At 38.8% G+C, this 27,181-nt stretch overlaps 2 protein-coding genes across 5 annotated transcripts in view; one reads left to right on the top strand and one right to left on the bottom strand.

The window, feature by feature from the left end:
- The window catches only part of MTREX (Mtr4 exosome RNA helicase), a 43,017-nt gene extending 33,531 nt beyond the window's left edge, over nt 1-9,486 (top strand). For both annotated transcript variants that reach the window (XM_053968895.1, XM_053968896.1), the window contains exons 20-27: nt 556-666; nt 967-1,155; nt 2,252-2,415; nt 3,725-3,830; nt 5,026-5,082; nt 5,419-5,581; nt 8,820-8,924; nt 9,244-9,486. In XM_053968895.1, coding sequence (XP_053824870.1) covers nt 556-666; nt 967-1,155; nt 2,252-2,415; nt 3,725-3,830; nt 5,026-5,082; nt 5,419-5,581; nt 8,820-8,924; nt 9,244-9,296 — 948 coding nt within the window. In that variant the 3' untranslated portion in view covers nt 9,297-9,486. The remainder of the gene's footprint in view (nt 1-555; nt 667-966; nt 1,156-2,251; nt 2,416-3,724; nt 3,831-5,025; nt 5,083-5,418; nt 5,582-8,819; nt 8,925-9,243) is intronic.
- Nucleotides 9,361-27,181, bottom strand: part of PLPP1 (phospholipid phosphatase 1) — a 63,948-nt gene continuing 46,127 nt past the window's right edge. For all 3 annotated transcript variants that reach the window (XM_053968897.1, XM_053968899.1, XM_053968900.1), the window contains 3 exons: nt 24,936-24,993; nt 11,900-12,076; nt 9,361-9,811 (listed from right to left, as the gene is read on the bottom strand). In XM_053968897.1, coding sequence (XP_053824872.1) covers nt 9,686-9,811; nt 11,900-12,076; nt 24,936-24,993 — 361 coding nt within the window. In that variant the 3' untranslated portion in view covers nt 9,361-9,685. The remainder of the gene's footprint in view (nt 9,812-11,899; nt 12,077-24,935; nt 24,994-27,181) is intronic.

The following is a 27,181-nucleotide window of genomic DNA, read 5'->3' as shown; positions in this document are numbered from 1 at the left end:
ATTTTTTTAGTAAAAATACTTGCATTATTTAAAATTTTAAATTTGAAACCCTGTATCAAGACAAACAGTTACAATTTTCAGATCAAAGGCAGTGTAATTTGTCTGCAGATTTGTTCTCAGAAACTCCATTTAAACCTTGAAGTTAAATGCAGTAGTGATTCATCATGGTGTCATGATGGTTTTCATACTTAGGAAGATGTATTTTCTGTCTTGATGTTCTATGCTGGTAGCATTCTTAGTTAAGTATATGACAATAATTTGTCTGGTTTGGATCAGAAGAGGTATTCCAGCAGGTAAGACTCAAGGTAATAGAAAAGCTGTTGTTTTGTCTTTCTCCAGACGTAACTGTATTTAGAATTTTCCCATTTGGACAATTACTTTTCTTCTTTATGAATACTTTAGGTCATTAGCAGCATTTTACTGCTTTCTGATATTCCTTTACCCACTGCTATGTCCTTGAGCTCTAAGTTTTCCTTTTCCCTTGAAAAAGTTTTGCTATGGACTGTTAATAAGAGGTATGTTTTTATTTATGAGTTACTACACTCTCTTTGATAGGTTGTTCCTATTTTGGTGCATCTTGTCTCAGCTATCAGCAGTGTCCGACTCTACATACCAAAAGACCTGAGGCCTATTGATAACAGGCAAAGTGTGTTAAAATCTGTACAAGTAAGTTCCACTAGGCTGTGTAAGTACTCTGCTCTGCTAAGTGAGGTACTCTTAAACCCAAGGAAACTTGTTCTAAAGAAATCTGTGTAAAGTTTCTGTCACATCTTCAGCCTTATTCTTTAAAGGGTTTGGAAGCCACAATGTCTATCAGTTGTTTCTCCTTGTCAAGTAATTTTAAACTGATTTTGAAAACTACTGAAACATCACATAACTTACATTACAGCCTCCTGTGTCTCTATAGTTATGCCAGCTTATTTTACTGTTACTTATCTTTAAAAAAATCTTTTTTCATCATTTTAGGAAGTACAGAAACGGTTTCCTGATGGAGTGCCCTTACTAGACCCTATTGATGACATGGGCATCAAAGACCAAGGGTTGAAAAAAGTAATCCAAAAAATAGAGGCATTTGAGCATAGGATGTATTCACATCCTCTTCACAATGATCCAAACTTGGAAACAATATACAAACTTTGTGAAAAAAAAGCACAGGTAAAGATACAAACCAAATTATTTTGTGTTTAGCTGCGGGGAGGGGGGGGCGAGGGGAGGTTGTCTTTTACTTGCTGTTCTTTTTATTTGCAAAGTCCAAATCAACTCTTTTAAAATTACTGAATCTCACTAACAAAATGGCTGAGTTGGTAGTATGCCCTTCCTTGGTACAGATGCAAAGTATGTCTGAAAAGAAAATTTCAGAGTAAATTTTCAGGAATTAGAAGGTTACAGTGGTCTTTTTCACTGACTAGACATAGCACAGTGCAGTGTAGGAAAAGTCTTCATAGATAGTTTTAATTGATAATTTTTAATATATTTGTACAAACCTAAGTTGAATTGATGGGGCTTATTAGCTTGAGGAGCGTACCAGAGAAATCATTGTGCTGCTGCTTCCTGAGCTGACTCTTAGCCTGGAAGCAATGCAGTTACTTATTTTGTACAGAGTTGTACCCTCTTAGACTGAAATCGGTTGTGCATAAAACCAGTTCTCATGTTTCTCTGCTGCTTGAGAAAGCAGGTTCTCCAGGAGCCACTTCACAGAAGTGAGGTGGTTCTGGTATGGGCAGCACAGAGTTACATGAGGTAAGACCTGATGGACCGAGCAGCTTTTTGCGAGGATGTCTGCTGTAAGGATGTAGATGGTGACTGTGATGAGCTGCAAGCCACTGGAGAAGTTCTAATAGCAGAAAATAATGCCTTTGGCTTACATTTCATTGAATTTCATTTCATTGAAATTCATTTCATTGAATTGGTTAGCTGAGACTTAGTATAGGTCTCAGAAGATGATTGCTCATTTCTCAACAGAGAATTGTCTCTTTAGTGTGGGCTGGTTTGGTTTTTTTCCCACTGTGGGTAAATAGCTTCACTTCCCAGGCTTACCAGAGTTTTCAGTAGGTAAATGGAGCTGATTTTTTTACTATTATTACTATTATTAAATTTGTTTTAAACCTTCCTCTTAGAATACTTAGGCAAGTCAACTAGTCAAGTAGTATGTTCATATACCATTGTTCTGAGGCCTTTTTGTAAATTAAACAATCTATTAAACATCTGTTGAACAAGCAAGGTGTAATTACTGTCCTTCTGCCTCCCCCAGATTGCTATGGATATTAAAGTGGCAAAGCGAGAATTGAAGAAAGCCAGAACTGTCCTGCAAATGGATGAGCTCAAATGCCGCAAGCGTGTTTTGAGAAGACTGGGGTTTGCCACGTCATCAGATGTTATTGAGATGAAAGGACGGGTTGCTTGTGAAATCAGCAGGTAATTGGTTTCTGTGCAAACTGTTCATTGTTGTGTATATACACTTTATTGTCCTTGCTAAAATTAGTACATTATGTTTATTTTTTAAAGTTTTGGGACCATTAGAAAAAGGGTTCTTTAAAGACTGTTCTGTGTAATAAAGGTAATACACTGATTCAAGCAGTGTAAATAAAGTAGCAACTTAAGGACAAAATACAATAGATTTTAAATGTAGACATGAAAATGCCAAAATGATAGCTATTTTTGTGCCTTGCTTAGGTAATAGCTTGTGTTTTCATTTAATGTTGTATATTGTATGAGGGGAAGGTCTTCATTTCTATGTTTGACATTGAACTAGGACTGCTGGTACAGTCACTTCCAAATGAGTGTAGCAGTGATTGTCAGCAGTTACCAAGTCACTGACAGGTTTACTGTAGAGCAAAATTGCTTCTATAGGAATCTGTGAAGTGATGCATTTTAATGTAATACATTTATCAGGTACATATATATTGAAAAAGGTGAAAAAATCATGAACGAGATTTTAATATCTTACAGTGTAACTCAGATTTTGATAGGATTTTATATTTTTAAAAGTCACAGTGACGGTTGTACTCCTTGTCTTACAGGTAAGTTTGAAAGCTGCTACCGATATCTGTTTGATAACTAGTTGCCTTGCTATATCAGCAAGTGGGGAAGGTGAATCTGAGTTTTATCTACTTTCTGACTGTCTGGAACTGTTTGAGTTCTACATCTCTTAAAAAAAAAATCATATATTGTTTTTCCCCCATCCTATGCATTTTTTAATTAACTCTAAAAATAGAGGTGTTTTATCCAAATAAATATGGATTTTGTATCTGCATCGTGCAGGTACTTTTATAATTCATGATTAAATCTTTATTCTTCAAGTAAGTTGAAGCAAGTTTGTTCCTTTCTTCAGTATTTTGGAAATATCCAGTTGAATCTTCTCTAAGCAGCAACAATACTAGTTTTAGTCCTTTTCGTAAGTTACCTTACTACCTGGTTCTTTCTGATCTCTTGATATTCTGTCTGATAGAAACTGACTAAACTATTCATATGATCTGTCAGGAGAGTTTATTGTAGTCCAGTAAGTGCTTTTGGTTTCATTAAAATACTGTTGCAGTCTCTTATTAATTAGCATTCTCCTTAAAAAGCTAATATATTTGTGTGTGTGTGTGTATTTGGTGTCCCGTACAATTAAGATGCTGTTTTTTTAACCCATATCCCGTTGCTTCACAAAACAGATTAATAGTTCATTTAAAAATTACATATCAGTAAGTCTTTCCTCTAAGCTTCATTCTCTTTATTTTAGTGCTGATGAACTACTCCTGACGGAAATGATGTTCAATGGTCTCTTCAATGATTTGTCTGCAGAACAGGCAACTGCACTACTTAGCTGTTTCGTGTTTCAAGAGAATGTGAGTTACTTCTTCAATTCAAGACATTCCTGTCTTCTAACAATATTGTTTTTAATTCAGTTGCAGAAATTGGTCATAACAGTATGAGCCATTGGACATTTCTGATTACTTCCTAAGGTGTTTGACATGAACTCCCATTGAACTTAGCAAAAACATTTCAGCTTCAATGCTAAAGTCTCCTTCCTCATGAGAGACACTCCAAAGGTTGTGTTAAATTGCAGTCTTCCTCTTGCAATGAAGCAGTATCAAGAGATTCTCAGCATATGTGCTGCTATTAATACACACACATACGTCCATGTAATTGAAAATGTAGAATGATTATCTCAAGAAGATACTCAACAATACACTACACTCTGGGGTGAGCATATATTTAATCCTCAATGTCTGTGTTGTTACATGGTCAGTATCCTTGAGCATTTATGGAAATGGCAGTACCACATGGAATTGATACCAGAAAGGCTGTTAAAAACAGATCATTTGTTTTTAAAGGCAAAAACATGGGCATTTAATACCAGATGTTATTGTTTTCCCACCTGCAAACTGTATACAAGATTAGTATTGACCCAGAAAATTAGTAAAAATAAACTTCCATATGAAATATTTTTGCAAGTAGGTAGCAAAATGTATCACTCAGGTTGATTCTAAATATGGAAAAAAACACTAGCAGCAGATGCTAATGCATTCCATTTGTTAGAAGAAGGGAAACCAAGGTACGCCATTGTTAATTAGAATATTGGGATTCACTCAACAATAGTATTTGAGTCTAAACAGCTAGGGCATAAAGATGTTCCTGTATTTTGAAAAGCCATATTTTTGTATATTGCCACTGATGCTTAAGTTATTAAAAACATTTTGTATTCTTAAAGAAAAGCTTGTAACTGTTGAAGTAGTTAATGGCAGGTCATTTGTCAGTTCAAAACTATGATACAGCTAAATAGAGGGAATTTTGGAAGTATCTAGAAAGCAGGTGCTGCTTTTCATAATGTTGGTATACTATACAGAAAGATTTTGTTTTCTTATCTAGCTTGAGGAACAAACATTTGGGGAATTCAGTAATTGTAGTGTTTGGCAACACGTTTGAGAATTTATTGGAATAAAGTAGGGTATCACACATTAAACTTCTGGTTTTGCATTTAATTTGGTATAGAGCAAATGTGTGGGAGCACTTGAGATTGTTTAACGTCTTCTTTTTCAGTCCAGTGAAATGCCAAAACTGACTGAGCAGCTGGCAGGACCACTTCGGCAAATGCAGGTAATAAGTGCACTGTAAAGACCTAATTTTGGATCATCAGTGAATTCAGCTGGCACTGCGTGTGATTTTGCAATGTGTAATTAATAATACATTATATGGTTTGCAAGAAATCTTTATGCTAATTTAGGACATGCATCTAAAAGTTTTATAAGCTTGCTTGCTACACTGTAGATTCTTAGTGTAGGCAGACTTCATATAAACAGTGGTTTACTTTCTGATTCTGAGTAATTTCACACTAAAAAGAAACTGTGCATCTAATAATGTGCATGTCTTTTTGTCAGTTAAATTCTTACTCTGGTTAAGTATATTATAAATATAAAATATTTTATTTTAAAGGAGTGTGCAAAAAGAATCGCCAAGGTGTCAGCAGAAGCAAAACTGGAAATTGATGAAGAAAATTACTTGAATTCTTTCAGACCCAACCTAATGGATGTTGTGTATACATGGGCAAATGGAGCTAACTTTGCTCACATCTGCAAAATGACAGATGTCTTTGAAGGTAGGCTAATCGGTTGTTCTTTGGAAGGTATGAGTTGGTGATTCTACAACAGGGTATGGTAATACTGATGAATAACCTTATCGTAATCTCAGATGTATTCAAGCATTTGTGTGGCCAAAATCAAGTGGGGGAAAATCTGTTTACTATATATTTTAATTTATACTTACACACTGTTGATGATTTAGAATCTAAGATTTTTTTAAAGGGATATCTCTGTATTCTAAAAACTTTCTATAAAACTCATAAATTCTAAGCATTACAACAAAAGATAATGCTTACTTTTTCTAGTTAAAGGGAAAAAAAACATGTTCCAAATGCTTGTCATCAGGAAGTACAGCTCTTGCATTTGTCCTCATTATAGTGAAGTTTTTTATTTATTTCGTATAACCAGTTCTTCCTGCTGACTTAATGATGACAGAAGTGAGAAGTGGTAACCAAGTCTCTCTTTTGAATAGTTTTGCACAGCAGTGCAATGGAGATAGTTGCAAAGCCTAGATATAACATGTCAGGTGGATTAATTTGGTTCCTAAAACTGGAGTACTAGAAACTGCCCCTTGAGGAAGAATACTTTGTTTTCAAAGTATGATGATTTACAGCCCTTGTATTTTGTAAAAACAAACTATCCAAAGGGTTGTCAAGTAAGAATGGTCAACACTAAAGGCCAAACCAGAATGAAAAACCAGCCTGTTGGAAGTTTTGAAGAGTAGGATGGATGCACCACTCCTAGAAATCTTCCTTTTTGAAGTTGTTACTGTCACTGCTGCCTCTCTCAGATGCTGTCTTCTTCTTTGCAAAGAAGATTTCTTTGCAGATTCCCATATAACAAGGGAATTCATGCACGTAATTTGTGCATGTAATCCAATGCATATACCTAGGAACTTTCTAAAGAAAGTTGCTTTTGAGCCACACAAATCCTGGCAGTCTGCTTCTGCAGTCAGCAGATTCCTCCTATTTCAATGAGTATCTGAGCCTTCCATTTGCTATGGAGGCACCCTGAGTATGAGGAACATTAAAGCACCTAGCTTATGTTTTACATTGACACTTTAATGTTCAGGATACACTGACTGGGCAGTGACATTTTCCATTTACCATATTCATACTAAGACAGTTGGCTTTGTTGTACTCAATAGTGCCAGCTTCCTCAAAATTAGATCTTAGTGGCCTGTTTTGAGGTCATCTCTTGTAACAGGGGTCAATATGATTCTTCCCTTAACTTTCAGTAGGCTGGTTTTCTGTGCTTTATCCAAAAGCAAATACTTCAGGCATCCATTGTTGGTTATGTGTACCTTAACTGGATTGTGGTGTTCCTAAATCCCACAGTAGTTTACCTTGGTTATCCAAGTAACTGTAGTGATTTCAAAGAAAATCAGAATATAAAATAAGCCTGGGTGTTCCAAGTGTGCTTGCCACAAAGTGGAGTAGCACTGATTTGCTAATGAAAATACCTTGTCTTTAAGCTGAAATGTGTGTTGGGAAGAAATAAAAAAAAAAGCAGCTTTTTAAAACCATTAGGAAAGAGTACTAAACTGAGTTAAGTATCCTATCTGTTAACTGCAGACCAACTCCTGCTTCGTGGAAGTATAAACAATAATAATTCATTTTAAAATTGCAGTTTTCTTTTTCTGGCACAAAAATATGTCAGCAACAAGCCCAGCTACGCTGCCTGTAAATGAGTACTCCCTGGAATGGTTGTCGGGGTCGGCCTTGTAAGTGGAGACAAGCAAGATCTTTGACAGCTGAGCCAGGGCCTGCCACAGTGCAGCACAGCTGTGCTCAGGGCAGCTGCTCTCAGGTCACTTGTGCTGGTGCGTGCTCTGTGCTCAGTAGGTTGTGGGTGGGTTTTTCCATCTCGTGTAATTGCAACAGGTTTTACAAACTGCTGCTCTTACACAAACTGTTCTCACTGTAGAAACTGACATAGCCTAGGGAGGCCCTATGAATGCTTTTTAGAAGCATTACTTTATCATGTCTCACTTTCCCAAGAGGTTTGAATAATGTTCTTTTCATATTGATTTTTTCCCCCCAGATATTATGCCTTAAGGGGGTAATAGAAAGGTTGTAGAGACCAAACCCCCTCCAGTGAGCAGAGGCATCTTCCTCTAAATTTGGTACCTCAGAGCCCCATCCAACCTGACCTTGAATGTTTCCATGTATTGAAAGGTCACAATAAGGTCTCCCTGGAGCCTTCTCTTCTCTAGGCTGAACAACCCCAACTCTCTCAGCCTGTCCTCAAAGGAGACCTGTCCCATCTCTGATCATCTTGGTGGTCCTCCTCTGGACTCGCTCCAACAGGTTGATGTCCTTCCTGTGCTGGGGACCCTAGAGCTGGATGCAGCACTGCAGGTGGGGTCTCATGAGAGCAGAGGCGCAGAATCATCTCTCTTGCCCTGCTGGCCACACTGCTTTGGATATAATTGGCTTTCTGGGCTGCAGGTGCACATTGATGGGTCATATAGAGCCTGTCATCCAGCAGCACCCTGCAAATCCCTCTCAGCTGGGCAGTTCTCAAGCCCTTCATCCCATATTTACCCAATAACAGTTATTTTGCCTACAGTAATTTTGACTGACGGAGATGCTGCTGGAGGAAATAACCAAACAGGATACAGTTTGCTTGTGGCCAGAGGAGCAGAAGCATTTAGCGTTGTTTTGTGAAATTTGTAGCAGTGACTCGGGCTAAGCTGTGAGGAAAATTCAAAGAGGAGATAAATGCATAGTAAATCACAAGTTGGTGTTAGGTTGCAGTGTAGGAGCTGTAACCAAGCAATGGTGTGGTAGAGTGGTCCATGGACTCTTGAATAGCTCAGGAGTAGTAACATAGATCACTTACTGTTTTACTGCTTTTGCCAACAAATGAACTAAGGCTTATAAAAAACAATCCCAAAGTAAACCTGCGGTAGGTTCTTGAAGCAGCTATGTTGTGAATCGCCTAATGCTTCATGGTTTTTGAGGAAGTCTTAACAAGTACTTGAAATAAAAAAATCGGCTAGGAATTACTCAACAGCCCAGAAAGGAGTGTGATTAGGTATTAGTTAGAGACTGTAAAGACAGTAGAAAGGACAAGCATTTGGAAACAGCTTCAAGGAAATGCCTCACAGAGAAACTTACTGTGCAAACAGAAACTAAGTTTAAGACATTTGGCTTCTAGATAAATTGAATAGGGTTGTAGAAGGAACTATTTGAATAATTCAGGACCAGTTACATGATGTGGCACAAAGTTGTCCCTTGCTCTTTCATACAGGTAGCATAATTCGTTGCATGAGGCATCTAGAAGAACTGCTTCGGCAGATGTGCCAGGCCGCAAAAGCCATTGGGAACACAGAACTGGAAAATAAGTTTGCAGAAGGTATGTATTTCACTTTCACAGTACACTAAGCAATTTTAGAAGAAAAAGTGATGGGGGAAGGGGCTGCACAGCTAGTGAGGATTGAAGGTGAATAGTTTTATAATGTGAACTTCTCATGTTTACATCATAGTAAACAGCACCGTTGCTGTTATCTTTCCAGATAACATCTTTATTACAATAAAGTTCAACTTAAAGGGTGGCTAAAAATGAATGTACAATGACTTCCATTTAATAACCTGTGACATGCTTATAACTGTACTTTAAATAGTGGTTGTGTCAGTTAAGGCTCTTATATATTAATATTTTTCCTTCCTAATAGGGATTACAAAAATCAAGAGAGATATTGTGTTTGCTGCAAGCCTTTACCTGTAACAGCAGATGTCTTCCAGAAACTATATTGACATGATGGAACAAATTCATCAGTGTCTCATGTGGCTTCCATATCAAGTAATTCCTTTTAATGGTGTTTACTTAAACCACAGTTGATTCAACAGGGCATGTACAAACAGCAGTGTATGTAATATAACTTGTTACAGTTTTCAATAAAAATTTACAGTTGTAATAGCTTTTTTTTAAGCAAGAGCTTGAACCAACAGAAATTTAAAGTTAGGTGTACAATAACTGTGGTAGATGTTACTATATACAGGTTAAGTGAGCATCCAAGAGCAGCAGCAGTCCCTTAAAGGCAATTACTTAAAATACAAAGTTAGACTTCTGAAATTGTTTTCTTTCAGAGCAATATAGGTAACGTGGGTCATTCTTCATGGTTGATGATTGCTGCCAAAGTGATTTCCATTTGTTGGAGTCTCATGTAGGGTTGTATGGGAATCTTCTTTTGGTTGAAATGTACATCCTCTGACTTTGAAGAAGTCTGACACATACACAACCTAAGTGAAAAAATTAGTGTTATGTTAATCAGTGTTAAATTATTCCAGCACTCACAAGTCTTTGAAACAAGGGCTCTGCAGCAGGCAAATCCTGTTATCAGAACTAATAAAAAGCTTAATCAGTTTAGAAGATTAGAAAACGGCAGGGCCGTCTTGTACAAAATCCAGATGTCTGTTCTTTCATTAGCTTTTTCACCTTGTCATTGACCATTTAGCTACTGATGGTTTAAGCCAAATTTAAGGCTTGTGCTAACTGACTGCCTTACCAGGCACTGCTTCATTACAACAGTCTTAGTTTGAACAGCTCTAAATAAAGGAGCAAAATGTGCTTTTTCAGAGCCCACAATGCAAGTTTAGTTTTTTTTTTCCCTATAGTTTAGTTAGAACAGAACAGGAGAGGTGGTGCTTTAGCTGGACCCAGCAGCTGTAAGGCCAGCTCTCCCTATGTAGTCCTTTTCTGCAGTCCTTTAAACATACCACCTCACTTCTTCACAGCTAGGAGGCATCTCCTTCACTACAAGACAGGTGGTTGATCCAATTCTGCAGCTTGCTGTCTTCCACAGCTCATTTCACCAAGTCCCATAGCAGATATGCTGGGCACAGTGCTGCATGGAGTGCAATAAGTGAGAGCCTCACATGATCCCTTCCCTTCCTGTATTGTGTCTTCCCCTCCCACTGCAACCCTGAGAACTATGGAACACTGTCCATGGCAGAAGAAACAATCTCCCACCACACTGGCAGCTGGCTGATGATCCAGCACACTGCTTTAGCCACAGACCAGGGGAGTTTCAGCTTCCACTTAATGTCAGATTCCCTCAGTTCAATTTAGTGATCTATTTGCAGTTGCTAAGCCGCTGTGCCCTAACCTCAGCTTGCTGTTTTTAGAGAGGAACTCATCGGTTATTTCAGACAGGAGTCTGGGGGAGTGGCTGGTGCTAGTGTATATTTTTAAAAATAATTTCCTGACCTTTCAACTCCACTCGCTGTAATGCTACTTTCTACTCTTTCTTGTATTACCAAGCACCTTCTGAATCATCCAACATCCTTGACTAAACTTGTTTTCCTAATAAAAGTATCCTCACCTCTTCGATCTCTGGTGTTTCTTACTCTCTGTACTCTGTTTCTTAGAAAAAAGAGATTGGACAAAGATGAGGGGTAGGCTTATGCCAACATGTAGCCATTTAGTAACAGCTAATGCAGCCTGTATGATTTCCCAGAGCTGCTCCAAGATTAGATTATTGATTGCAACTAGTAGACAGCTTTGTCTTGAACCCTTCTGACCTGAGAAAGCTGACAAAGCATTTATTGTGGAGGTGGGTCTTCACAGCCAAGCCTCAGTTCTTGGTCACCAAATCCTTCAGTATGACCTTGGTTCGCTCCCATTGCTCCAGAAACCCTAATCTATCTATGGATGAATTAGCCATGGCACTCTGGGAACACCCAGTACAATTGTTGTCACTAAGTCAACTGGGCCTGCTGTGACAAGTTTAGGCAAGTGTCTGTTTCCTGGGAAACAGACTCATATACTCATCAGTACAGCTAAGCTTCACAGGTTCCTTGTTGCGAACACATTTTTAGTACTAGGAATGCACACAAGAAATAGTGAAGGGTTTTGAGTTTCCTGTCAGACTGCAAATACACACTGTGTTAGGTGGCAGGCACTTCGGTGCTCTCCTTATTCTTCAATGCCTTTTCCCGCGTTTACTTTATAAAACATAATTATATTATGTTCTCTGCTATTGTACTTGAGATTTCAAATTTGGCTAGAAGCAAAAAGCATGATTTATATAGAGAGGCATATCTGGATTGCAGTTACCATTTCCATCTTAGCTATTTGAAAAGCTATTGAGCAGAGACAATTTCATGTTGTCCAATGGCTAAAACTACCACTTATCCATTGGGCCAAAGCCTGCCTCACTCCCCAAAGTACTATTGCTACACCCAGTTCAAGGAGCTGTTTCCCTGTTTCAGCAATTTCTGAAGCGTTAGAAATACAGGTTTGCTTTCCTGTGAACAGAGCCTGCTGTTCTAAGGTGCTGTTCATAAAAGCAGCATTCACACACACCCACGCCCTTAGGAATTACTTACAATGAGCACAGCTACCACTGCGCCCTGCGTAAGTCCTGTTAAAACATCACTCCAGTGATGCTTGTAGTCAGAAACACGTGAGAGACCCACATAGATAGATGCAGCAATAAGACCAAACTGTATAGTAGGACGTACAAGTCTTGCCCAGTCTCCTTTCATTCTTGCCTGAAGATAAAGCTGAAAGAAAAAGAAAAAATTGTTAAAAATACAGAAAGCATAGATGCAGTAAAATTGTGTTGGGTCTTTTCAAAGAGTTGATTGAAATTTTATTGAAGTAATATTCACAGCTCTTCTAGGTGCTATAGGTATACTTTTAAGGCTGCTAAGGCAGGGTTTGATAGTTTTGGACATCAGTTTATATATAGCACCATCATATTGTTCCATTTGTACCAATATGACAAATTAGTATTTTCAGGATAAAGGTCCTGGTAATACTAGAGCTACTTAAGGCTTAAAAAGAATCCAGTGGAAATCAAACTAGTATTTTACTCCAACATGAACTTCAGGTAAGCCTTATACAACATAGTTTACATTTACTCTACATAGAGCTGACAAGTTTTTTAACTTCATTCTCCATTCCAGTCACCTTTAGTATGATCAGCTTTTACCATAGCATTGCAGCTGTAGATAAGTATCAGAACTAACTTGATGTAACGAAAGCATTTCTCAGTTGTCACTGGTATACTTCACTGAGCTGTGTTCCTCACCCTTTTCAGCTGCATATTAACCATGCTACCACTCTGGAGGATATTGAAAGTTCCCATGTGAGTTCCCCTTAGCTCTGCTTTTGTTGTGCATATCTATGTTTTTGATGTATTATCTTCATTTTGCCGTATTTATTACTTTCCCATCTAATCTAATCCAAGACCCTTTGTTTCTTCTCTGGTCTGTCTAGGACCTGGCTGTCTGCATCTGTCTAGCTCTCTAGTTTTCTCTAAATACATTCTGTAAACATAACCAAATTTATTCTGAAACTTAATCCTATCACCAAAGAAAGCACCATGGTTACTGTATTCACTGAGAAAACAGCACATTTGGAAGTTAAATTTAACATTTCAAGTACATCTTCTCAGAGACACCTAGAAACTTCAGGGCGAAGACAAAACCTTAGCTGATAGTCTTGAGAAATGTAGAAACCAACACCCAGGCAAGCACACCAAACTCCTGGTAAAGCCACTGCTGACTTCAAAAGCCATGGCTAACTTTGAGAAACAGTACATTCACAATATAAATACAGGCACAGAGAAGACACTGTAGATGCAGAGGTGATACTTTCCAAAGTTAAACATTTGGGGAATGTTTCTCTTAGTAACTTACATCATAATTTTGGCATGCTGACATTCTCAGCTATAAATGAAGCATCAAAAACATCAACCCCATCCATAAACAGTTTTCTTTAATAGCAAGGTCAGGGTAGAATCAAACTCTAAAGAAGCTACACCTAAGCCTAAACTGAAAAACAATTTTCCCCTTCAAATTGATGGGCACTGCATATTTCTCTGGGCTTCAATCTTACCACTAGGGAAAATACCATTTAACCACTTCAAAAATTACCTGTCACACAAAGTTCTTTTAACAAAAGGTGTTTTAATGGACTTACAGTGATAGTGTTTCTGGATTTACCAACAGTAGACCAGAACACTACAAAGTGCCTAATGGAGCAGAGGAAGGTGCAAGGAATGCTGATAGCCTGAAGAGTTGGCTGATTATTTAATACTGGCTGTTATTTGCTCTTTCCCTGTTCCTACTAAGTTTTCCTGAAGGCAGTTAAAATACCTTGCTGCAATGAAGTTTTTTTTCCATATAAACACTTTTGGAAGTTGGCAAAGGGTGTATAGCCATAGTAGGGAAAAAAAAAGGATTATGCAACCCTTTTGCAGATATGTGAGAAAACAGGTTTACTTACAAGAAGGTTTATTTACAAGAAGAAAATGGGGCAAGGCATGCAAATGCCAGTTTGGAAGGATGCCAGCTCAGTGCACTGAATGATCAATAAAGCAGTCTTTGCCCTTATGCAGCATGTATTCAAATTCTTTCTGCTTGACAAAGTATCAGACAAGAAATTTGGATTTGACATTGTCCTAGGGTGATGTTATGATGCTCGTATCCCCAGTAATGTGTTCTGTTTATGCTGGATACTATAGTCTGTGTCTTCAAGAAGGGCTCTGAGAGCAAAGGCAGGGAGAAGAAGAAGCAGGGAGTTTGTTATCAGCCTGCACTCATTCCTCCACACTCGGCCCTGGGACTGTGTTTTCTGGGCACAGACAGAGCAGAACAGAGCCCTCCTTTGCTTTTAGTTAGTTTGGTTAGGTGAGGCAGTGGAGTTCTCCCTGGACTGGTTTTCCCTTTTCTTGGAACTGTTCGAACCTGCTCCCAAGCTCATACTTGGTGAGCTAAGGGGGCCTACTCTGGGCAGCAGCCTTTCCAGTGCCAGAGGGCCCAATAACAGAGCGACCACCTACAGGAGAGACATTCTGAATTTGTCATCTCTTCAGAACAGCAAATGAGTTTTGTCATCTGGTATTGTTCATTTTTGTGCTGGGGAGTGCTTTGCCTGTTAAATAAACTGGGTTTTTGCACTTCCCTTTGAGGAAATTTTTCCCTGGGGGGAGGAGCTTTCTGGGGGGCCCCTTTTGAAGGTTTTCTCCCAAATTTGCTCTAAATCAGGACAGATATCTATGTGAAAGCTTGATTTCTGTAAAGGAGAGTAATCTCCTATCACAGAGAAGATCTGGAGCTGTTCTATCGGCTGCAGAGCACAAGCACTTAGCTATAGACTTTACAAATTATAGGTGATTCTTCACACCATCAGCGCCTCTATCTGTACAGGAAGTGGCCGAAGGCCTTTTTGCACCTTCTACTAACAAATATATTTACAGAGTTCTAAAACTAGGTGTGAGAAGGGTGAGAAATGATACCACAGATAAGTGTTAGGCTGACTAATCACTTCTGTAAAGTTTTATTTCAGAAATAGCAGCTGGTTACACTTGGGTTTGGGTTTCTGGGGTTTTTTTTGGTTTTTTTTTTGGTTTTTTTTTTTTTTTTTTTGGTTAAGTTGAAAGTAATTGCTTATTAACCAGCTGCTGCAATAGCAAATGCCATTTTTAAGCAGGTAACTTCAAACTGATGCTGCTTTTAATAGGCTCAGAGTTGTACTACCCTGCCACTCTTCTTCCCACTACTGTGACTTGCTCTTAGAAAGACAGCAGCAACATGTCTGCCTGCAACAGGCCATCAGGTCCTTGCAGGAAAATACAGCAGCCAAGGAGAGGAGGAGCTTTTGCTGATAATTCATTAAATGTAAATCAAGGTTAATACTGGAAGTATTCCCAACTTTCCTTTATATAGTATTAGCCCTTATGTAGCATTAAATGCACAATATGGAGATGTCCTAGCCCCACGCTGCATTAACTCTTGCTTCTATTTTGACCCTGTTGACTAACATGGCTTCATGCTATTTACAGAACCTCCTCCTTTATGGCATACCTGAGGTTCCTTTACTCCTCCTTGAAGTCATAGGATGGCCTTAGAGAAAGAAACCAGAAGCAAATCCCTGTCTCCCCACCCTAGCCTCTTTTCTAGAAACGAGAAAGTGTGTAAGTAAAACTTGTGATCTATAAAACCACAGGAACTTTAGGAAATCTCATCTGGTTAATACTACTGAAATGCCTCCTACCAGCCATTTCACATATTGCTGAGAACAAATTTGTGAGCCTATGAACACAGTAGGAGCATCCCGAGTGCTGTGGTAGAGACACGCTCCTGTCAGTATTTTGACCATGCCAGCTTCTCTCCACTCCCCCATCCTGCTGCTTCTTGTGTTTGCATCATTCATGCCTTTTGAAGTGCAAAGAGATTTCACAAGACTTCTTTTTATTGGGATTAAATAATCTTCAGGTTTTTTCCCCTACTAGTTTACGCCATAATGAAAATATGTCCTCTATGCCACACACATCCTGAACACAAATTTCTTTTTAATCTATGGTCTAGTACTTCATTTCTAAAAATACATACAAGCAATGAACAGAAACTCACAGCTACTTTGTGGCTTCTTGCAAGAAGCCACAGACATGAATGGAAGGGTCTCTGCAACTGGAGAATTATTTGCTGCTCCACATTTCTAGCATGGCTTTTGAGCATTCGCTCTTTCACAAGAGCAGTATTAATTTACATAAATGCATGCCTACCTAATTTGGAAGTACAGTGACTTGTGTTTCCTAGATGGACTTCTGGAGGTGCAATCATGTGGCTTCACAAGGAAACTTCCTAACAGCTAATACTTCTCCACTTTAAGGGCACAAAATTCTTTTAAATCTACCAAAACCTACTCAGTTCACCAACCAAGATCATATTTCAGATATTTAGTTTCAATACCTAAAACTCCTTGGTTATTTTTCATTCAATACCTTCTCTTATTTTTTCCAAAATCCAATTATACAGAAATTTTGCACTGCAAAATAACTTTGCCTATTAAAAGTATGGGAAATCCTCCTGCACTTCAAAAATCATTCAAAAATGATTCAAAAATCAAAGTCAAAAGGAAGAAATCTGGAGAGGGGAGGGATTGTGGTGGTGTTCCCCCACCAAGTAATAGTACTACTTGTACCAATTTATTTGTTCTGATTCTTTTCAAAAATAGATTTTCTCCTGATACCAAAAGGCCCCAGTAACTGCATTTCCTACAGGGGTCCTGTCCTAAAGAACCAAAGGCACAACCTTCCTTTTAGAGATACACTTATTTTCACTCTTATTTCTGTCTCTGCAACCCTAATGGACTCACAGCATCATTAACTTAAGAGCGGAACAGTGAGAAAATAGTTTCCAAGAGACAAAATTCCCCTGTGAGACACAGAGAAATGAGAACACTTCTCAGTTTCTCCAAGTAAGACTCTGGAGACAAAACAGAGGTGCAGAAAGTCAGTTATCTTGAAATAAATCTCTACTTTGAGAGACCTTAGTAGTTGATACAAGTTTGAGAAGCAAGCAAGTAAATGGCATTTACTTTATTTAGCTTAGCATTTACTATTAGTCATGTGTGTCTTTGGTTTATAGTATCTGCCTGAGCAGCACAGAAGAGCCCCATGGCATTACTGTTCTAGGAGGCACAGAATACTGCTGTGGTTACAGTTAGTATTTGGATCCATTATTGGCTACCGTTAGGAAAACTCATACTTCAAAGCAAGTCTGCTGACCCAAAAAGTCCCAAAAGCCACAAACCATAGGAATTCTTCCCAAACCAAGAAGCTCTGATTTAGGAATGCTTAAGCACATTCAAGTCCATGTACACAAGTATGTGGTTTGCTTTGGGATTTCAGAGGTGGAAGGAGTAGATATGGAGCTACTGTGGATAGGTGGTTTCGTTAATGAGGCAGGGGTGGAAGGAAGTGAAAGCACAGGAGGCACCAGCGTTTTGAAGTCTTCATATTAGTTATGCAAAGGCTGTTCTTCTGAAAAGAAGGGGCAAAGCTTTTCAGGAGGCCTGGAATTAGGCATTAACAGCTGAGAATCCAGGCACATTTGTAAAATAAGAAAATTCCATTTCTACAGATATCCCAAGGACATCCTTACAAGAGACAATACCCCCTCGTCTAAGACTGTGAAGTCTTCCATTATGAAGCTGGGCAGATGCATGGAGTGCCAAAGTAACTGTTCACCCTCCAACTCCATCAGTAAATACACACTGTCACCTTTCTTTGAGGAGAGGACAGTGCAGTAGTCACTACTACACACTTGCAGCAGACACAGTTTGCATCTGAGCATCTTTGATAAAAGCCCATATTAAAATATGATACTCCAAGAGAATGGACAAGCTGAGACATTCAGGCTAGATTCTTGCATAATGTTATAAAGCAACTGAAACTAAACACTTAGACAGATACACAGTGATAAGTGATACAGGTAAGTGATCTGCCATCCCTGTTCTAGTCCTGTTAAGCAATCCAGACACCTCTTCCCTCCTCAGACTAGGCAACAGCAGAGAGAAAGGCTCCCTTCAGAGATTTTCAAAGCTTTCTCCTACATCTATAAATGTCTGCAGAATAGCTCTTCCCTTTCTGCTTCTTATGGGAAACTTGAGAAATGCCTTCATATAAAAGCTAGTTTGTATAAATGCTGTTACTCAAATAGCTTTGTGTAAGAGTGATTCATCATATTTCAGTTAGTACAAACTCTGGAATTCAAGAAAATATAAGAAACAGTTTAAAAATTGCAGTTCTGAGCACAAAAGAGCCACAATATATGCATCATATACAATCTTACATTTATGCAAATATTACGTGGAAGTGCAGCAGCTTATTTTGTACCTGGAAGCACTGCATCTATGAATAAACACAGAGCTATAGGCATCAGCCAACAAGACACTGCCTGCAAACCAGAAATATAGATAATGTATCTCCCATGTACTTTTAAACACAGCAGGCTCACATCCAAACAGAAAACTGTATTATAAAAGGAATACAGAACCACAGAAGAATTCATGAGTCACTCATGAGCTGGGCTTCTCCAAAAAAAAAAAATTAAAGGAATTTAAAAAAAGGCAACTTAGACTTTGATGCCTGTCAACACATTTTGCATTTTTAATGAGATCACCTCCTTTTCATAAATACATATTTATGATCCCAGGTAAATCTGCATTATTATATGTCCTTTAGTTTTATTTTGATTGGGCAGAAAATAAAAAAGAAAGAAGCAATAGTTCAGAATTAGTTCTTCCCCTTCCAGTGAGGGAAAAAGATACAGGACTGCAGTGCCTTCAGTGTGTGGGTATACCTGAGGTGCTGTTCAAAGGGACGGTATATCCCAATTACTCTGACTGTATCTATCTTCCCTGTGTCAGCTCTGATGTTTGAACAGCCCTACAGGGAACTGATCTATGGGAGAACTAAACTGGGGGGGAAATGGCTGAACTAGGGAGAAAAGGCAGAGTTATGTACCAATTGGCTCTTTAAGATAGCTGCATCCTGTTGTCAAAGGCAATTGATGTGCAAAAGCTGCCTCCTAAGCAATGGGCATAAAGTCCTGTTACTAGTAACAGCTCAGCTTTCAATTCAATATCAACACTATAATCAATCTGTTCTAAACAAATACTACTTGTCCAGTGGGCAATGGGGTTTTAGGTTTTAATCCTCCAGCTTCAATTTGGCTGTACATTGCCAAAATAATTTCACATCGATATAATTTTTACCGTAGAGCAAGATAAACAGTAACACTTTATTCTGTTGAAAATTGGAATACAACACTTACCTCTTTTCTGATAGAAAAAAAAACCCTTGAAGTTAGTATTTTAACATTACTATAAGAACTAAAGCACTGCAATGTATTGCTTTCAGCTCAGTCCTAAAGGAGCCAGTTCACAATACTGGCATTATTACTACTGGCCCTAACTTCCAAGCAAATCACAGAGAAATCAGGGTTTTTTTGTTTGCTTACCATAAAAAGTCTAAATAACAATATTAAAAGAATACTAGGAACACATACAGGTAGATGCACAAGTGCTTCCATACTTGAGCCTTGCACCATGACCAGTTACCCTTTATTTTTTCATCTGCTGAAAGTAAGGTACTTGATACTATGCACAGCTACAGCCAAACAAAGCATTTCAGTAACACACGTCTTTTCATTAGTTTTAGAAGACTAGTCCTCAATTTTTATGTGGACAGGAACACAATAAAACCAATTCTGTAACTCTAGTCTAAAGCATTTGCAAAAGTGAAGAAATAGGTCCTGTGCAAACAGACATACCTAAAATACTATTTTAAAGACTATTTTGAGTACTGTTTCACTCAATCTCCCATCCCAACATAAAAAATTAAAATCAGAGTTTGAGAGCAGAGGTTGACTGGCACATTTGGGAGCATGAGTACCAAAAGCAGCCTAAAGCCTATTTTCACTTGTGTTTATCCTATGATCTCTCTGCAATAAAGGCCGTCAGTCCCAGCACAAACACCAGTCGCCTTCCTGATCTCATCTGTATTTCCATGTGACCTTGGATATATACAATGTTCCCAACGACTTGTAGGAGAGCCACTCAAGTTACATCGTGCAAGATTCATCACCCCTTTTTGTCCCAAGTCTAAGCAGTACAAACAGGTTGCCATCCCCAGAATAGCAGTGCCTCTTGGCTAGGTTTGTGCAGCCCTATTTTTCATCCTGGGATAGGTGCTGACCGGGAAGTGCCCAGGCCAGCTACAGCCAAAACTGATTCTGTTACAGAAACATAATCCTCAGGGCCACACCCATTTCTGCCAACTGTTCTCACTATTGATGGCATCATGCATTTAGCATTGTAATTTAAAATATTTTTTAAAACATACTTGTTGGGGAAGATGAAATAGGAAAGCCTTATAAATATGATTGCCTGGCAAAGATTTAGAAAATGCAGATATTGAGATGAGAACAAGATTTGAGATACCAAACCTTAATTACTGAACAACTAGAAAACAATAGTATAGCCAGATTGAAAGCAATCCCCCCCTTTCTGATTAAACAATGCCCTTTACCTATCAATAGGTCCAAAGGTCAAATGGAATGTCCTGTCTCACCCCCCAATGTATGGTTCATCCCATACCTGTAACCCTCCCCTGAAGTATCCGATGTCTGTAACCCCATTGGCCCAAGTCCTGTCCCAGCCCACCTTGAAGCCCCCTGATAAGGTGTGGCCGGGGGACCAGACGCTCTCTTGGAACTTCCTCCTGGGACCCTCACCTGGAACCCTCTCTCCCTCTCTCTCCCTGGGCCTGCCACAAGTTGCGGCTAGCACCTCCATGCAAGGCCCTTCACCCTTTATAATAAACTACATCTTCTAAGACCTGACTTCAGAGATCTCTCGTCTCTATCCATCCGAACTGTCCTGGAGTCCAGCACTCTCTACAATACTTACCTTGAAAAGTCAAAGCAAAAACTGCCTGCAGCATCTCCCCCTTTAGGGCCAAGGTGCTAGTCTGATCACATGGACACTGGTAGAAGAGGTGTTCCACTACACTTGCTCCCCCATTGTCCAAATCAGGATAAAATAGTTTTGGTACAGGAGAGAGCATGCCAGCTGTTTAATTAAGAAAAAAAAATGAGCCACATGGGGAGAGGACAACACAGATAATTTGGGAACCATCATCTGTTATTAGGTCACTGGATTACCACATACTGTTGCAGTCAAACTCCCTCTAGCTTGCACACAAAGCTGCTGTTGGCAGAAGCTCTTATCCTGGAGATAACAGCTCTGCTTGGATCCAAACTAACCCATCTAGCTCTGCCAAATGAGTTTTAAAATACATTCTCCACCATAGCTTTTTAGACTGACAATCTGCAAGCAGGTTTTTTTCTGGGGTTTCATTCATTCTACGTTAGGAAATACAAGAAACTGTAACTTTAATCTGGAAGTGGGCTAAAAACCCAAGCTTTAAATTTGTCTACCTAGACTCAACAGCTTTTTTACAGGTGCAATGACCTCTGTGCTGTGAGAGCAACAAGTGATATATATTGCTGCTTATTTAAACAGATGGATAATATAAACTATTTAACATTTCCATGCAACAAAGAGTTACGGTAGAGAATTTGATGACTAATGACTAACACCACCAGTGAGTGATGTTTCCATGTGTGGCCCCTGCTATGAGATGGGGACATGCAGCATAGGATTATCTTCAAAATTGCAGTTTTTTCTCCTGATACTAGCAAAGCCATGCAGTAAGAACTCAGATAATTTTGGCAATCTCCTGTAAGCAGAAGAAAGGAATACTCCGCACCATACAGACTCTTGAAGAAATCCAAATGGTTGCCAAGTCAAAAATGTCATAGAATCATAGAACTGTTTAGGTTGGAAAAGAGCCTTGAGGTCATTTCAGTTCAACTGTTAACTCAGCACTGCCAAGTCCACCACTCATTTATATCCTCAGGTATCACATCCACACATCTTTTAACTACCTCCAGGGATGGCAATTCCACCACTTCCCTGGGGTAGCCTGGTCCAACACTTGACAACCCTTTCCAAGAAGAAATTTTTCCCAATATCCAATCTAAATCTCCCTTGGCTCAACTTGAGGTCATTTACTCTCGTCCTATTGCTGGCTGCCTAGGACCCACACCTGGCTACAACCTCCTTTCAGGCAGTTGTAGAGAGTCATAAGGTCACCTCTGAGCCTCCTTTTCTCCAGGCTGAACCCTCAGCTCCCTCAGATGCTCCTCTGAGGACTGGTTCTTTACAGAGTCATGGATTCACCTGACACAGCACAGGCATTCAGTAGCTAACTTTTAAGAGCACGCTTTCTGCGGTACACATACACACACAGAGCAGACTCCTCCAGCCGCTCCAGAAAATGGCATGCTAGTGTCTGGTTATGATTAACACAGCCTCTGAGTAATGCCACATGCTAACAGCCTGTCCTGCTGGTGACTCAGCCTGTGGCTGCAGAACATATGCAGGGTACAGATGAAGCCAGCATCAGAGATCAGAAAACGAACAAGCCATCAAGTGCTGCAGGTTTGGCTTGGAGCCAGCAGCAGCACTCTGCCTTGCCGCACAGGCAAGTGTCTGTGTGTTTTCCTCACCTTCCTGCACTAGCTGTCTTCTTGAAGACATCTGAACTCGATTTGGTTTCTTGTATGCATTAAGGCTGTGTTAATCAGCAAGACAAAAACATACTGCACAGGAGCCAGATGTCCTTACAATGGCCTCATAGCAGTTTCTAGATGAATAACCTTACTATCGGACAGAAGGAAGTAGAAGTCTAATCTCCACAAAGCCTCTTATTTTTACTGGGCAATATAGCTCAGCCAAAGACAAAAAATGGGTGCAGAAACAGTCAAGGCTCTGGAAACTCATTGATTAATTAATGAAAAACAAACTGATCTCCAATGAAACACTTCCTGTTCAAATGTCATCTTAGAAGAGTTAAAGGCATTTGTACCCCTCTAGTTTAAGGATGCTACTAAGCAAAGCCATGTTTTGCAGTTACTACATAACAGTGAACACAAGGACAGCTCTGAGCACAGCAAGTGTCTGAACCAGGACAGACACAAGGACAGGATTTATGGTATTTTGAAGTAGCTTGCATAGGAAGGGCTTGATTTGCACTGCCTTGCCACCTGCCCGTGTCGGAGGTTGCCAAGAATCAAACTCATACAAAGCCCCAAGACAGGTAAGGTTCACCATTTCCACTTCAAGAACCTTCCAAAAAAGCTCTTTTGCATGGATTCAAAAGAATATGCCACAGGCACTCCAGAAAGCATTATTCAAGCCACATGAAATTAGTAACTTCAAAATAAAGAACTCTTTACTTTCTTGCCAAAAGCTGAATTTTTTCCAAGCCTAGTAGGTTAACCAAACAAGGTCTCAAGTCCAGGCTGTTCAAGACATCTTCTACTGTCTTGTATGCATCTAGAGGGTTGTATTATCTAATGTGACCCATTACCTTCAATTAATGAGTTGAGAATTCCTCTGAGCTACCACCGTTTACCTAGGCTGCAGCAGAACATGCCTTACACACATGGTACAGAGGTAAAAGCTCAGACAGCTTCAGATCCATGACAACTGTAATCCTGTCAGTATGAATTATAAACAATACATATTGCTACACACCTACCAAGGTTTTTCTTATCTCCAGGTTTGTCCTTCTGTGAGATTTAAGTATCACGTTATCTTGTTGTTTAACAAAACCATGTGAGAAGATGTTGGATGAGAAGGGTCTGACTGAGCCCAGAGGGACAAGTCAGTAATAGGGTGCTCTCTGTATAGCAGTAATTGCTTCACTGTACTATGGAAAGAGTGGGTTTGGGCTTGAAACACTATTACGAGTGGACCCATAAAATTTTAGGAGATTGCCAGTCATAATGAGCAAAAACACTGTAACAGCCGACAGGAAGTCATACCACCATATTGGAGTCAAACCCAGGATATAATACTTTTATGAACTCTTTGTATTTACATTAGCTAAGACCAGTAAGCAGAGGAGACGATCCAAACAGGTTTAGCCATAAAAAAACCTGCATGACAGATCAAAACCAAACATCAAGCTTCTGAGATAGCTTTATTTTAAAATAAAGCTTAAAAGCTACCTACACCATACTGAAAAGCCACCCCTTCTGTGTAGGGTTTTTTGTTTAGTTTGAACAATTGGTTCATTCACAGTGGATGTTATACTATTGCCATGAGAGAGTGAAAAAATTACAAGGTAACAAAGACAAAAAAAGCAAATTGAATCTGAGGTCTGTAAAAATCATGGAGTGTACATGTTAAGTTAGCAACTTATGTCCAGTACTAGAGTTTAATTTTACAACTGCATTAACAACAAAATTCCATAAAGTTGTTAATGCCTTCTGTGTTATCACTTAGCAGGGGGAAAACAACAAAATCAGTCTTTCATGTTATAAACCTTACCCTAAGGTAATTTGAAGATAATTTGTCCTAATTGACTGGAACAATTTCAACTAAAATATAGTAATCCCCAAATGAAGTATTTCTAAATTGGTCTTATCACTAATATTTACTGTCCCTTTGCTTTCCTCACTCTTCCCTCTCTGTCCCTAAAAAAGACAGAAAAATAAAAGGGAATTTGAAAATTCAATTTGATCTACTGTTTTGTGCTTATGGGCCCAGCCACACTTGATCAGTGTTTAAGGGTCTTGTTTGCTTTATTTTAAAATAGGCTTTGCACATGTCTTTAAATCAGACATGTTTCATTATAGATTTTTATAAAGCATATCAATTTAAAAGTATTATAAGCCTTACAAATTTTATAAGGTTTATAATACTTTAAATATAAATAAATTTAAGTAGCATCTTCTTACACACTTGTCACTGGGTTCATTTTAGATATGACACACAAGCCAAGTGCCATATTAAGTATTCTTAGGCATACTGAACATCATTCTACTTCTTGTCCCAGTATCACCACCCTTACAACTCCAATTGAGAAGTCTTTAACTGTACTAGACAAGCATCCTACAAAAGCAATGTCCCTTGTGCAAAGCAGCCAAGTAAATATTCAGTACTGGTTAACTAACAGACCTTTTGTTATCACTTAGATGGAAAGAGCATACTTACTGCTACGAAGAGCATGCAGTACATGGAGAATGAAGAATGGCCAGAATAAAATGATAGTCTGGAAAAGAAAAGATCAGAAATCATCAGTTTTCTTTTACAACATTCAGACTGCAGTGATACCAATCCATATTATATAAGTAAAATGCAAACATGTCCATACTACTCTTCAAAGAGTACAGACTTCACTACTCAGCAGTTATCCTCTTCCAAAGTTAACCTGATCTCCACATCAGGCAGTAAGTACTAGACTTTTGACTGAAGTTTGAACAGCAAGGGAACACATCTTCAAAGACAGTAATCAAGTGTCCTTTAATAGTTCACCTTGACAAATGCCAGAATACTTTAAATATAATTACTTATCTTATAGTCACAGTATATGTATGAATACAAATGACATTAATCACCCCAAAACAATTACTTGCATTTAGTCACCATCAAGAGGCAGTAGTTAACAACTCATATCTAGTAGTTTATATTACATTTGTACACCTCTGTGAAATGTATGATTCACACAGACCCTGATCATTTATCATTGAAAGGTAGGGGGAAAGGCAGGAATGCAGTTTATTAGCCAGTCAACTGTGAAAGATGACACCTCACCTAATATTTGTAGAAATTATTTGTACTTAGTGATCTCATTGAGAGTGTCAACATTGCCTTCAGCTCCCAAAGGCTTTTACCAGGTCCAGGCTGAAGGGACCTGACAGTTGACACTGACAGTCCAGGATTCCTTTGGCCAGGTCCTCACCTGCACAGCTGGTTTTGTGAGGAGCCACAGATGCAAAATAAACGCCACCCACCTCTTCAAGAAAAGAAGGCAAAATGGAAAGACATTTCTAATTTAGTCTTAAGCAGAAAGATGAAAGATCTGTGCTTAGCACTACTTTTTTCCATTTTATGCACAGAGCCTTGTAATGGTGCTGTTTCACAGGCCACCAGCCAGGTTTCAGCCAGCCTTCCGTGCAATTTAATTACACAACAAGAGCACTCCCCCCGCAGCAGTTTGGCATACAAAAACATGGCCAGCTTAATAAAAGTTTCATAGCTCTGCAGACTGACCTCTACCATATCCACCAGGTCCCTTGTTTTGGTGCCTTTGCCAGACAGAGACCCCGAAACCATGGAAATTCCTGGTCAAAGGAAACATTTCCACTCTTTGGACTAGGAGTAACAAAAGCAGCTCTGACATGCAGCAAGATAATGAGGTTAAAGATGCCCTGCTCAAACACCACAAAGAAAGCAATGAAACTGTCTTGTGCACAAGTGAAACTGTAAAACTTCCTGAATTAGTTGGCACATATAACACTTAGAAACTATGTCAGAAAAAGTCTACATAGGTTTATTCCAGAGGTTTTAGAGCTTTTGCTTTATGGTTGATTTAAAACACTGGCAATAGCTTTTGGTTTCAGAGGCACTAAATAAGCAATCTGAAATAAGATGACTTCTGTTTCATCAACTGATATTTTCCAATTAGCTTCTTAAGAAGAAAAACTTTGACAATGTATTAGCTTCAGATGTTTAAAGTTCAAAACCATTAAGATTACACTGTAGCTAGACATCCCTTTTCCACTCTTGTACTCAACACTTAATATTTCTGGTCAAGAATCCACTATGAAAACCAATACAAAAAGCATTTTGAAGAGCCCTGTCCTTCAAACATGTAATCTGAGAATGCAAAGCACGCTGTTCTACAGAAGATACAGAATAAGGAATTCTTAGCTCCTATTGGCAGTATTTTATCCAATAGCTCTGGGGCTATTCCATATAAATAGAATGGCCATAAAGTTATATTTCCTGCAATTATTGAAAGCAACCTGTTGCCAGCTGAAGGAATTTAGAAGACTAGTAAGTGATAAAAGGAAAAAATACCATTCTTTAAGTTTATTTTGGAATTCCTATACCCTTTTAAAAGTGTTCTTGACTACTGGTCCTTTTTGTTTCAGGAATGTATTAGCCTAAGGTACATTAAGAATGCCTTGTCCCAGGTTGAAGATTATAAACTTTGAACACAGTCTTATCAGGCATAGATAAATATGCTGTACATGACTGAAAATATTGCACTTAGCACATGAAGTATTGCCAGAAATACAACTGGGACAAGTACTGATCCAACTTGCACATTGTGCAATCCCAGTGAAATTTCTTTGGCAATACTGCTGTCTCTAGACTTCTTTAAAAAACAAACATTTTTTTAAAAAATTTAAATCCTTTCAAAACATTAATATTGACAATGAAAAATTTCCCAG

The sequence above is a fragment of the Vidua chalybeata genome, chromosome Z, assembly GCF_026979565.1.
Source record: "Vidua chalybeata isolate OUT-0048 chromosome Z, bVidCha1 merged haplotype, whole genome shotgun sequence".
Taxonomy (NCBI): Eukaryota; Metazoa; Chordata; class Aves; order Passeriformes; family Viduidae; genus Vidua; species Vidua chalybeata.
Note: the sequence above shows the minus strand (reverse complement) of the source record. Positions and strands in the feature narration are given on the sequence as shown.